The 14,256-nt window shown below is 39.2% G+C and overlaps 1 protein-coding gene across 1 annotated transcript in view; it reads right to left on the reverse strand.

Annotated features, from left to right (window-relative positions):
• Nucleotides 1-14,256, reverse strand: part of dph6 (diphthamine biosynthesis 6) — a 400,161-nt gene that overhangs the window by 175,904 nt on the left and 210,001 nt on the right. Inside the window, exon 10 of the mRNA XM_039741254.1 lies at nt 7,779-7,904. Coding sequence (XP_039597188.1) covers nt 7,779-7,904 — 126 coding nt within the window. The remainder of the gene's footprint in view (nt 1-7,778; nt 7,905-14,256) is intronic.

Here is a 14,256-nt window from a genome sequence, read left to right on the forward strand (position 1 = left end):
CTGTCACAGAATTACAATATTGTCCTGCTGTTGGTATGAATGACATTCATTCCTTGATGGCATTATAATTATGTAATTACAGCTGAGCAATAATTCAAATTTTTTTTTTCATATTGTGATGATATGATGATGGCAAGAAGACAAAGTAACACAGAAACACACCATTTGCTTGTTGAAATTTAGGAATATAAAGAATTTTCATAAAAAATAACTTACAGTAAATAAGTTACACATGTAATTTTGAAGTGTTGGTTCAATGTGATCATAAATACATAACCCACACTGCAACTTTAGTTTAATTTAATGAAAACTTTGTGATTTTTGTTAAGAAATTTTTGCATAAAGTTTGCATGTGTGTTATTTCTTGATAACATCTGAAGTTTTTTTGTAAATGAATCATGTTTAAACACAAAACTTTTTCAGACAGAATGTTTGTTTTGTGGTGATCAAATCTATGAATGAGCCATAAGCATTTAAAAAAAAGTACACAAGGCTTCATGTATGTCCTTTCTGCATCCTAATCACACACAGAAATGACACCAGACAGATGAAGATCGATCAGTTGTTAATGCACATACATAATCTCCAAAGGTTTTTTTTTACCACAATCTATCTATGCTGCTCAAAACCCATCAGTATTATAGTACCGTTAATCTAATTATGTTTGTGATTATATTTTCCAATATATCTTCTGAAATCTGCTGCTAATCCAAGTAAGTGTCAAAAATTAATAGATAAAATCTGCCTTTTCAAGAATTGAAGAAAGCACAATTTATTTTTCCTGCTGAGATGGTCCAACTCATAAATGGTTTGTTTGAACTGTCATAAAAAATTAGCCATGATAAAAAGTGAAAAAACCAAGACCCTATGAAACAAAATATAAGGGTTTCAATTAGAAATTTCCTCTATAATTCAGATACTGCATTATTTGGCAATGATGAATAAACTAATTGGGACTTTCGAAAAGAGCTTGGCTATTGTGGTGGTGGGGAGGGGGTATTTCAGGAAAGCATCATTGAGGCTTAATTTCTGGATAACAAAGACTTTGGACACACGCAAAAACTTCAAAGGATAAAAATATTGTGAAGGAGAAATGTGTAATAAAGGCAACTATGTCTTTCTTTAATGGAAAAACAACTTGTAGAAAATATGAATCAGGAGCCTCTTGAAGATGTTAAAGAGAAAGTGTTGTATGTAATCTGATGATAATTATGTTTTGCAGCTATGTTTTCATCAGATTTTACAATGAATGACATTCTCTCCTATAAAGAAATAAACTGAATGTGAGAATACATGGCAACAATTTTAAAAAAAGTCTTTGAAGTAACTAGGGTGCAGATGTCTAAACTGCCGTTAAATACTCACAACATAGTATGTAATGTGTTTTCTGTTCAAAGTTAATTGCTAAGTCTGCAAAAGTTATACATGTGCTGATGGAAGTTGAAGACGTTTATACAAAGTAATTCTGCACAATATCTAATTTTTGACAGTTCATGTAAAGAGACTGTGGCTGAATGTTTGCTCTTTTACTTCAAAATTAAATTCGGTATCTAAGCAAAAGCAAAGTTACACACAGATTTAATATTTTGATAATAAAAATATTGAATTCTTAATAACTTTTGACTAAAAGAGCAGTTACTTTTCTTATACATTTTTTTTTGTTCTTTATTTCGCCTTATACAATTTCTTGTATTAGGAATTTGTTAGTTTTCTCATACCCCTTGGGGTCAGAGTGCAGGGTCAGCCATTGTACAGCGCCCTTGGAGCAATTGAAGGTTAAAGGCCTTGCTCAAGGGCCCACCACAGTAGAATCTCTTTTAGCATTGACGGGGATTCGAACCGGCAATCTTCTGGATACCAGCGCAGATCCTTAGCCTCAGAGCCACCGCTCCGCCTGCATTTGACTGGATACTTAATACCTAAATTTATTTGTTCAAGGAAAAGTACAAGATAGTCATGGAACGTGAAAACAAATGGCCAAGGGTAAGTTTTAACACCTTCCCATAAAAAGAGACATTGCACCATCTGCCGGGAAACGAAAACACTGTTGCAAAAAATGCAAAAATTCAAGGACAACTCAGTGAGCGTTCAATAATTTCAGTGTTTAGGACTAATCAACCCCTTCTCAATTTGGCACAACTGGCAGATTAACATGAAAGTGGCACAGATATTAATAATCTTAAAAATTTTTGCCAACTGCAAAAAATATTAGGCTTCAAGATTACTTACATTTCTGTCACTTAAAATTCTAACAGAAGAGAAGAGAGTGAAAAATAAAACCCTGTATCCAAAAAAGGTGGGAAGTTATGTAATATGTATATATAAAATAGAATGTGATGACTTAAAAATCATTTAACCAAATATTTAACTGAAAATAGAACAAAGACAACATGGGCGGCACGGTGGCAAAGTGCTAGCGCTGCTGCCTCAAAGTTAGGAGACCCGTGTTCGCTTCCCGGGTCCTCCCTGTGTGGAGTTTGCATGTTCTCCCCGTGTCTGTGTGGGTTTCCTCCGGGTGCTCTGGTTTCCTACTACAGTCCAAAGACATGCAGGTTAGTTGGTGATCCTAAATCGTCCCTAGTGTGTGCTTGGTGTGTGGGTGTGTGTGTGCATTGTGTTGGTGCCCTTCCTGGGGATTTGTTCCTGCCTTGCGCCCTGTGCTGGCTGGGATTGGCTCCAGCAGACCCCCGTGACCCTATGTTAGGATGTAGCAGGTTGGGTAATGACTGACTGACAAAGACAACATATTAAATATTAAAGCTATGTTTTATGAAAAATACATGCTTATTTTGAATTTGATGCCAACAACACGTTTCAAAAGAAGTTGGAACAGGGCAACAAAAGACTGGAAAAGTTGTATAATGCTAAAAAACACTTGTGGAACATCACACAACTAATTAGGTTACCTTGCAACAGGTCAGTAGCATAAAAAGTGTATCCCAGAAGTAAAGAGGGGGAGGGGTTCATCGCTCCGTGAAAGACTACATGGGCAAATAGTACAACAATTTAAGAATAATGCTCCTTAATGTAAAATTGCTAAGAATTTGGGGATTACATCATCTATGGTACATAATATCATTAAAAGACTCAGAGAATTTGGAGAAATCTCTGTAAGATTGTGACAAGGCCGTAAAAAAATATTGGATGGCTGTGATCTTCGGGCCCCTGGGCAACACTGCTTTAAAAATAGACAAGATTCTGTAGTGAAAATCACTGCATGAGCTCAGGAACACTTTGAAAAGTCACTGTCTGCGAACACAGTTCATCACTGCATCCACAAATACAAGTTAAAACTCATCAAAATCATGTAAAGAAGAAACCATATATGAACATGATCTGGAAACATCTAGGTGCAAGCTCATTTAAGATATACTGAGGAGAAGTGGAAGCATATCTTCTTCTTCTTTCAGCTGCTCCCGTTAGGGGTTGCCACAGCGGATCATCTTCTTCCATATCTTTCTGTCCTCTGCATCTTGTTCTGTTATACCCATCACCTGCATGTCCTCTCTCACCACATCCATAAACTTTCACTAAGGCCTTCCTCTTTTCCTCTTCCCTGGCAGCTCTATCCTTAGCATCCTTCTCCCAATATACTCAGCACCTGTCCTCTGCACATGTCCAAATCAACGCAATCTCACCTCTCTGACTTTGTCTCCCAACTGTTCAACTTGAGCTGACCCTCTAATGTATTCATTTCTAATCCTGTTCATCCTCGTCACAGCCAGTGCAAATCTTAGCATCTTTAACTCTGCCACCTCCAGTTCTGTCTCCTTCTTTCTGGTCAGTGCCACTGTCTCCAACCCATGTAACATAGCTGGTCTCACTACCGTCCTGTACACCTTCCCTTTCACTCTTGCTGATACCAGTCTGTCACAAATTACTCCTGACACTCTTCTCCACCCATTCCACCCTGCCTGCACTCTCTTTTTCAACTCTCTTCCACAATCCCCATTACTCTACTGTTGATCCCAAGTATTTCAACTCATCCACCTCCGCCAACTCTACTCCTTGCATCCTCGCCATTTCACTGACCTCCCTCTCATTTACACACATGTATTCTGTCTTGTTCCTACTGACCTTCATTATTTTCCTCTCTAGAGCATATTTTCACCTCTCCAGGGTCTCCTCAACCTGTTCCCTACTATCGTTACAGATCACAATGTTATTAGCAAACATCATAGTCCACAGAGATTCTTATCTAATCTCGTCTGTCAATCTGTCCATCACCGTTGCAAATAAGAAAGGACACAGAGCCGATCCCTGATGTAATCCCACCTCCTACTTGAATGCATCCATCACTCCTACAGCAGACCTCAACATCGTTACATTTCCCTCGTACATATCCTGTACAACTTTTACGTACTTCTCTGCCACTCTCGACTCCTCATACAATACCACAGCTCCTCTCGAGGCACCCTGTCATATGCTTTCTCCAGGTCCACAAAGACACAATGCAACTCCTTCTGGGATTCTCTATACTTCTCCATCAACATCCTCAGAGCAAACATTGCATCTGTAGTGCTCTTTATTGGCATGAAACCAAACAGCTGCTCACTAATCATCGCCTCACTTCTTAACCTTGCTTCCACTACTCTTTCCCATAACTTCATGCTGTGGCTCATCAATTTTATTCCCCTGTAGACATTCCTGCACATCCCCCTTATTCTTAAATATCGGCACCAGTACACTTCTCCACTCCTCATGCATCCTCTCACTTTCCAAGATTCCATTAAACAATCTGGTTAAAAACTCCACTGTTATCTCTCCTAGACACCTCCATGCTTCCACAGGTATGTCATCTGGACCAACGGCTTTTCCATTCTTCATCCTCTTCATAGCTGTCCTTACATCCTCCTTGCTAATCCGTTGCACTTCCTGATTCACTATCTCCACATCATCCAACCTCTTCTCTCTCTCGTTCTCTTCATTCATCAGCCTCTCAAAGTACTCTTTCCATCTGCTCAACACACTCTCCTCACTTGTGAGTATGTTTCCATCTTTATTCTTTATTACCCTAACCTGCTGCACATCTTTCCCAGCTCGGTCCCTCTGTCTAGCCAATCGGTACAGGTCCTTTTCTCCCTCCTTAGTGTCCAACCTTTCAAACAACTCATCGTACACCTTTTCTTTAGCCTTCACCACCTCTCTCTTCACCTTGTGCCTTATCTCCTTGTACTCTTTTCTACTTTCTGTACCTCTCTGATTATCCCACTTCTTTTTTGCCACCCTCTTCCTCTGTATACCCTTCTGTACTTCCCCATTCCACCAACAGGTTTCCTTTTCCTCTGTCTTTCCAGATGTCACACCAAGCACCCTTCTTGCTGTCACCCTTACTACATCTGCTGTAGTTTCCCAGCTGTCTGGTAACTCTTCACTGTCACCCAGTGCCTGTCTCACCTCCTCCCTAAACTCATACTTGCAGTCTTTCTTTTTCAACTTCCACCTTTTGATCCTTGGCTCTGCCCTCACTCTCTTCCTCTTCTTGATCTTTAACGTCATCCTACAGACCACCTTCCTATGCTGCTTAACTACACTTTCCCCTGCCACTACTTTGCAGTCTTCAATCTATTTCAGATTAACTCTTCTGCATAGGATGTAATCTATCTGTGTGTCCATCCTTTTGGCAAAATCCACTATCCTCTGATCTTCATTTCTCTCCTTGACACCATACCTACCCATCACCTCCTTGTCTCCACTGTTCCCTTCACCAACATGCCCATTGAAATCCGCTCCAATCACCACTTTCTGTCCCTTGGGTACACTGTTCATCACTTCATCCAACTCACTCCAAAAATCTTCTTTCTCACCCATTGCATACCCAACTTGCGGTGCATATGCACTAACAACAATCATCATCATGTCTCCAATTTCCAGCTTCATAATCTTTACTCTGCCTGACACTCTTTTCACCTCCAACATCTTGACCTATTGTTCCTTCAGAATAACCCCTACTCAATTTCTCCTCCTATCCACACCATGATAGAATAATTTGAATCCACCTCCAATCCACCTGGCCTTACTCCCCTTCTATTCAGTCTCTTGCATGCACAATACATCAACTTTCCTTCTCTCCATCATGTCCTGTAGTATGACATATAAAAAATTAAATTCTTTTTTTCTTATTCAGTTGTACAACTGAATCTATGAATATATGTTACTCTTTATTATTTTACAATGTACATACAATGACTGTCATGACTTCTGCCCTAAATGACAGTGTTTTTTTTTTCTACTCCTCATTTGTGTTGGTGGTTTAAAAGCTCTATGCAGTATGTGACAAGAAGAGCAGGCAGGTCTTGAAGTGAAGCACTTTTCCTTGTACATTACACATATCTGAACTACTTTAATGTTACATTTTTACTGACATGGAACTGGTACTTTTAAAACTGACAATTTGAATGTTGTATGCGTTGAATGAAATACAGCCTTTTTAACTTTATTTTTTAAATGATTACTATATCTATTCCTTTTGTCTTTCATTGATATAAAAAGGCAATGGGTACAAATAGTGTAATAATTTAAATATGACAAATGATTAATTCCTATCATTTTTCAGTAAACAGTACTGCTTATAATGATTTACTACTTTGCAGCATATGAATTTAAACAATAGTGTATCGAAGAATTCAGGAACATTACATATGCAACAAAATCCTGTCAATGACAAAAAAAGATGGTACCGAATGACATCATTTAAACATTGTTCATTTTCAATAGATAGTTTAGGTTATAATATTTTATACCCTTTTGAAGATTAATGAGAATTCTGTAACATTAGATATGCTACACACAAAAAACTGGAATCTTTGTCTGAGGTTTTGTTTCACCTCAAACGCAAATTTCATGATCCCTCAATTAACAACATTATGCTAAATTTCACTTTTAGCCTGATATGGATCAGGCTAAGATGTGACACTTAGTTGCCTTGCTTAACAAAAGCAACTTACCCTAATTCTATTTGGTATAACTGAAACTGACTCAAATACTCCTGGTGTCTCAATTTAAGCAAGGCTTAGATACTAAAGGTGGTTTGTGGAATACGTTCCTGGCGGTGCTCCATTTCAGAAAAAAGTACAACAGATTAGTATAAAAAATATGCCCCATTTTCACAACTGGAAAATACATGTCCAATTTTGCAATTAATGGAACAAATAATCAACCAATCACTCTTTTTCCTGAAGCATCTCTTTAGATGATAAGAACATACTACATTTCCTTATTACTATGTATAGTGTATTTTCACTCCTATAATCTACTGCTCCTACCAGTTCAATTGATGTGTTTAACTCTTTCAAGACCAACCGAGAAGGAACAAGGAGTAATGCAGCTTTTACTAGCATTTGAAATTTCTGAATGAAAACCAGGCATCATCTAATGTGGACTTTGTCATATTTACATATTGATGTGCAATGATATGTTTGTGGAAATGAGCTGAAAATGTTAGCAGTTAAACACATTCATCTCAAAAAACAAATTTGGCCTTGTACTGGGTGTAAACTAAGGATGTTGTACCATATTAGACATTAAAAACAGCAAACTAAAGAACAAGCTGTGTTGCTGCCATTTTAGAAAAATTCTGATTAACTGAAAAAGATATTTTCATTTTCATTTAGTAAAAAAAGCTCTGAATTTGTACAAAATGTGCAAATATAAAACAACTGCATCATACACTTTGACATTCATTTAATTAAAAAAATAAAATGCACATTATACTTGAAAGGTAAAGACATATGTTTATCAGGTTATTTAACAACCATGATGCCAATATAAACCATTACCTTTTAGAAAAGAAAACACAAGTCTGGCTTGGTCCTGGGCACCTTTGTCTGATGAGAAATTCATACCAACACATATCCATTGGTAGCCAAGGTTTGCTCTTAGAGAACAAGGCAAAAATCTGTCCTCTGAAATCACAAGAAAATAATACACATTCAATATATATATATATTGTGACCTTTGGCCGGCTTTTCATCCCGGTCAATACCCCTAGGCCGCCAGATGAAGCCCTCCTTGCAGTATGGATATGCTCCGAAGACCAGCCGTGAGTCATGGACTATGTAGTTTTTATCCTCAGCCCTGCTGAATACCAACAGGGGCCGCAAGCGGGAGCTGCAGGGAGGACCAAAGACTTATTCGTGCCCTATGACCTGGAAGTTCGTCAAAGGAAGCGCGACGGGCTTCCGGGGTGAAGAAAAGAACTTTTACCTGACCCGGAAGTGATACAGGATCACATGGACTGGGAACACTTCCGGGTCAGGGAATATAACAGGACTGTGAGAGCTCCCAGACGGTGAGCTGAGCTGGGTGGAAGGGTGGCAACGCGTCTGGGAGTCGGAGGATTGTTTATTGTAGTATTGTGATTGATTTATATGAGTATAGTGGAGGAGAGGGTGCTTTGTGCACTGTGGCATTTAAATAAAATGAACTTGTGGACTTTTACCTGGTGTCTGGAGTCGTGGACAGGGGTTCAAGGGAGCGATACTGCCCCCTATCTGTCACTATATATATATATATATATATGTGTACAGTGTATATACAGTGCTATGTAAAAGTTTGGGCACTCCTCGGAGGTTGCATGATAATTTCCTCTGTCTTCATAAGAGAAGATCACAGTAGTATGCCATTTTTTAATACAGAAATGTAGAAAAGGGGATGTTTATCAGACCAAAATTCTCAGTGTAACATTATTGAGTTGTATGAAATAAAAGAAAATGTAAAAAATGGAATGTGAAAATGTTTGGAAACATTGCATTAATTTGAAGACCTGTAGTCAGGTTGCAGCACAAAATTGCTTTGATTAGCTCATTAGACCTTAAACTAAAAAGACAGATACAACCAATCATGGAAAAGGTTATTTAACATAGGTAATTGCTAGTACTACTTGGTTCTCTCTTAGAGAGTGGCAACACAGGAACCTCTACAGTAAAGAACTTTCTACTAACCTAAAAACTAAGATAATTCATCATTATGAATTAGGTGTAGGGTACAAGAAATTATCAGAAAGGTTTGGACTGTCTGTCTCCACAATCAGAAATATAGTTAGGAAATGGAAGGCCAAAGGAAAAGTCCTTGTGAAGGAAAGATGTAGTAGGCCAAGAAATATATCTGAAAGACACAGCCAAAGGCTGGTTTGAATGGTCACAGACAAACAACAGACCACCTCCGGATCATCAAGTATAATGTTGTAGAATGTCCATCCCAGTCCCCAGACCTGAACATCACTGAAAGTGTATGGATTGGTTTGAAGCAGGCTGTCCTTGCTTAGAAGCCATCAAACCTGGCTGAACTGGTGGCATTTTGTATGGAAGAATGGTCCAAAATACCATCAGCCAGAATTCAGGAACATGTCAGTGGCTATAGGAGGCGTCTACAGGCTTTTATTTCAGCAAAAGGAGGCACAACTAAATATTGATGGGATTAGTCATTTGGAGTGCCCAAATTTATGCACTTGCCTATTTTTGTTTAAATGCACATTAAAGTGATTCTGTTGGTCCAATAAAAAATATTTCACTACTGAAATGTTGCTGTTTCCATAAGGTATACAATATGTTAAAATGAAGTTACTGCCTCAAAAGCTTAGCAAGTTATAAAAGAATAGTGATTATTATCAGGGGTGCCCAAACTTTTACATAGCACTGTATATATGCATACAACACTCTTAAGCGTGGAAATAACCTATAATCATTTTTTCTTCTGCAGCCATATATATATATATATGGCTTGCCAACACTACGCGCTAGCCTCTTTGTGGTTCTGCCGCTCGCATATGGGGATGCGGATATACAATTTAAACAGATTTTAATTTTCATTTAAAGTGTTACATTTGCATCAACGTGACATATAACTGCCCGTCATTGAATTTGATTTCTTTCTCTCTATTAAATAATTCAACTTTTTTGAATGTTGGGCTCTAAGATTTGTTAAATGTCTTTGCAAAAGCTATTTTAACGGGAAACTGCTAATGTTTTCATACAAATGGCATATCAAGATCTCTTTTGTTGTCTAATGTTATCTGCGGAAGATGTACTACATTACCTTCCTTGGATACATCCTTCTTTCTACAGTAATTCGTGCAGTGGAAGACCAGATGGTGTTAACGGTTGTAGATATTCTTCGTGATATTGTAAGTTGCTGTTTTCATCTTCCACACGATCACCAAAAACTGTTTCACTATAGTCTATTGATACACATTGAACTATTTTGCTGTGTTACCGATCAACATTTTTGACATAAATTTGTTTGACTTCCTCATTTCTAGGTGCTAGGATTGCTCGTGTACTTATTTTTTCTGTTGATAACCCTTTGTGATGAAATTCTTCAATAAGATTTGGACATAGTACATCTTCTTTAATTGGGAACTTAAAGTGAGGAAAATGTTAAAATTTATAAGAGCTGAGAGCACAGGAGGTATGTCTGACAAAAGCATTCAGAAGACTGAGAGGCAAGAGAACCGTGGGTCTTGTTTGAAAATGGTTGATAGGACGGCATGACTTGAAATAATCTCATGGCAATATTCTTGTCTCGCAGGACTTGAAAAAATATTTTCCGAAATGTCTCGTCTCCTAAAAAGTCTTGTTGCGTCGAAAGATTTTTTTATATAATATAGATACCTGGAGGTAGGCCCAAGACATGCTGGAGGGATTCTCTCTTGACTGACCTGTTAGAATCTGGGAAAAGTTTCTGAAGATACAGTAAAAGTCTTTTAAAATATCTTGCCAAAAGGATAAAAGTTGTAACAGTCAGACAATGAGGGGAAGTGGAGTAAGTTTCGGTACTTACAGACTGTTTATTAAGATTAGAGTGAACTGTGACACAGTGACAAGCTAGCAAATATTCAAATCTGATTACGTACATTTTAGTGTAGCATTTAGCTTCAAACTTTTAATAAAATCTAAAATGTATTAGTCCAAGAACATTGCATTAAACTGATTACATTTCTGCTTGAATTTTCAGTTTTTAGAAAAACACGGAGCTTAACATTAAATAAAAAAGATAAATGAAATAATCCAAATTAAATGGTTACATTAGTCTTGGCATAATCTATTAGTATTTACTAAATTAATATGAAAATTTAACATAACTGAAACAGAAGTCTTTTTCAGCTAATGATGTGAAGTTGACACACCACTCTTTTTGATTGTCCTACACTTCAAATATTTGTATGTGGAAGCTGTATAATGCTAGAGAGTAAAGCAGTGCAATGCTTTCCTTTCTAATAAAAATGTCATTCATTTAACTTAAAACATACATTGAGCAAAGTATGTTAAGAAACATAAAAAAATGTATATTTAAAATATAAAATATAAAGGAGACATGAATCTTCTGAAATACACCTTAAGATTTAGTAAATTATCCATAGCAGATACAAGCCTGAATATCATTAAAACTAAACACAAAATTGCAAAAGTAAAACATTTTGATAATAAAACACTGAAAGGACTTCATATGAGAATCATTTTCTCCTTCAATTAACGCCAAATAAATACTAAATACTGTGTTTACTGTTCTCAGCTGAGAAGAATTCATTGGCTGAAAAAAATAATACCATAGTTTTTAAAAATTATGACTGCCAAAATAACTTTTAAATACATAAAATATGCAAGTATAATATCAGGTTTTGCAGCTGTACTGACTCTATATTTTTTCTTAAGTCATAGACTTCCAACAGACTCCAAAGTAAATATGGCTCTCAATCGCCATCTAATGGAAACAAGTTTGAGAAAACACCCATTCCCTACTATTTATTTATAATTCATACTCATAATTCATATTTTAAAGGCTCCAAAACCAGATGAGGTTTCAAATGTTACAAGAGAGGCATGAATGATTAATTAAATACAGACTTTTAAGTTAATGGTGGAAACAAGTTCTTGTCTTTTGTACACAAATTAAAAGACTATTTTACTAGCAACATGACATATGTGCAGACATTTCTAATGACTTGGTAAACTAGCATATTAGACTTTGTGGCATAATTTCACATTATGATTGTAAAAGACCAAAAAAACATCATGTTCATGCATGTGAATAGAATCAATAAATACTAATTGGACTTCAATTACATTTCTAGAGCAACTGATAGTGGTATTCACCTTCTTTAGCTCTATGTTAAATTTTGCTCTCTTTTGCTTGTTAACTTGTTTCCAAACATTAAGCTAATGTACAATAAATGTGTAGCAGTGCTACCATTGGTTAGAACTGCATCTCCCAGCAGTCCTTGCAGGGCTGTTGGGGGCAAAGGTGGCCAGAGGGGTTCAAAAGGAGGGCAGGGGACGAAGAGGAGAAAAAGTTTTGTTTTGGTCGTTTGCTGCTTGTATTTATCTGTGGAACTGCCTGTCGTTTTCCTGCTTTACATCTTCGTGTCCTGGATTGTGTTGTTTGTTGGGGTCTGGAATCATTCGTCTACCTGTTTACTGTTACTGAGGACGTTGTCTGGATTATTTGGCTTTCACGGAAGAAGGAGCGCTCCTGAACCATTCATCTGTCAACTTACTTCAGCAACTACCGGTAGGACTGTGTTTTTCCATTTCCCTCGCTTCATTCACATCACTGGACATAACTTCACCGCTATTATTTCATACATGGACTTTACTGCGTGTTTGTCATGTTTATCTGTTAATTGTAATATCGCCGAAGGGATCAGGGGTGGTATTATTGTTTTCATTTAGTAATTTAATTTCATTATACTTTTTTGTCGTTTAAGTTCCCAGTGCGTTTTCTTTGTCTCTGTAGTGTGTGTGGGTGTGTGTCGTGCCAAGGCTGGGGTTGTCCCTGGTAATCCTCATATAAAATAAATAAATCACCGTCTTTCTCGACGGTGTGAATCTTAGCGGCTTCTGACCGCTACAGATTTTGGCGAGCCGGGTAGGAGCCAGGGTTATTTACGACACCTTCTAGTGCGACTTCACTACACTCTTTCAGAAGCATGTCTGTTGTAAGCGCAGTGCAGGGCGAGGAACTTGAACTTAGTGAACCGCTGGTTGATGTGCGTCCGCTGCCTAGGCCGCGTCACGTTACGGTCAGAGCCCCTCTCGAGGAGGAGTTGAGCCTGCTGGATACCCTGTGTGTCTCCAGTCCGGAGCAGCCCGAGATCGGCGAGGGACAGCTTCTGCAAGACCTGACGTTGCGCCTAGAACAGCTAGAGACGCGGGTTGATGACATCGCCCGCAGTTTTCTAAATCGTGATGAAACTGTCCATGATCTTATCGATGCCACGGCCGCCCAAGTTTCCGGAGAGGCGGTTGTGAGGGTGCAGCGTCTGGAGCAGTCCTCGCGAAGTGTGTGCAGCGCCTGGAAGCCAATATGAGAGAGGAGATCAGGAGGCAGGTGCAAGAGAGCTGGCGTGCCGTCACGCAGCCACTGGGGCAGTCGACTCCTGTAGCGGGAGTGGGGAACGACTGGGGACAGTCGGCCTTGTCCGTTGCGGTACCGCGGATGGAGTTTCCAAAGCTGGCCCCTCAGTGTGCACCCACGGGCATTGTCGACTTTGTAGAGGAGGTCGACATGTTCGTGGAGCTGCATCCTCTGAGTGGAGCCGAGCTGCGGGATTCCTGAACACGGCACTCAGCGGGCGGCACGCTCTTGGTGGTTTGCTGAGCGGCACAAATACAACTCCTGGGCGGAGTTTCGCTGCTTTCCTGAATCGTTCCTCTCTGACGGATACCAGGCGCTGTTGGAAGAAAAGCTCCGGACCTTTGTGCAAAAACCATCGCAGAGCCTCCGGGACTTTGTCTTTGAATTCCGTGCGTTGTGTCTGAAGTGGCGATCTGACATGCGTGAGGAAGAGATATTGCGACGTGTCCTTGATGCATGTGACCCTCGGGTGGCTGCTACTCTGAGGGGGGTCGTGAAATCGGTCGATGAGTTGGTGAAGGTGGGGTCCCGAGTGGAAAAGGATTGGGCGGCTATCGGGCTGAGTGGGTCTCGAAAGGGTCCCACGCCTCGAGATGTCCCCTGTCCGAAACCACAGGGAAAGCCCCAGTGGATCCCCGGGCCGATCTCACCTTGGTGCAAGCCACCTTGCCCCTCTTAGTGGTGCCCATACAAGTGCGGGGTGTCACTGGAGAGGCAGTCGTAGATACAGGGAGCACTTATACCCTTATGAAATACAGCTTGTGGGAAAAGCTTAAAGTGCCTCATGAGCAGTTAAGGGAAAGTGCAAAAGTAAAATTCTTTCTTGCGGATGGAAGGGCACACGGGGCAAAGGGCAGGGTTCCCATGAGGTTCTGCTTACATGAGACACACTGGGAGACAGAA

Source organism: Polypterus senegalus, chromosome 18, assembly GCF_016835505.1.
Source record: "Polypterus senegalus isolate Bchr_013 chromosome 18, ASM1683550v1, whole genome shotgun sequence".
NCBI classification, from domain to species: Eukaryota; Metazoa; Chordata; class Cladistia; order Polypteriformes; family Polypteridae; genus Polypterus; species Polypterus senegalus.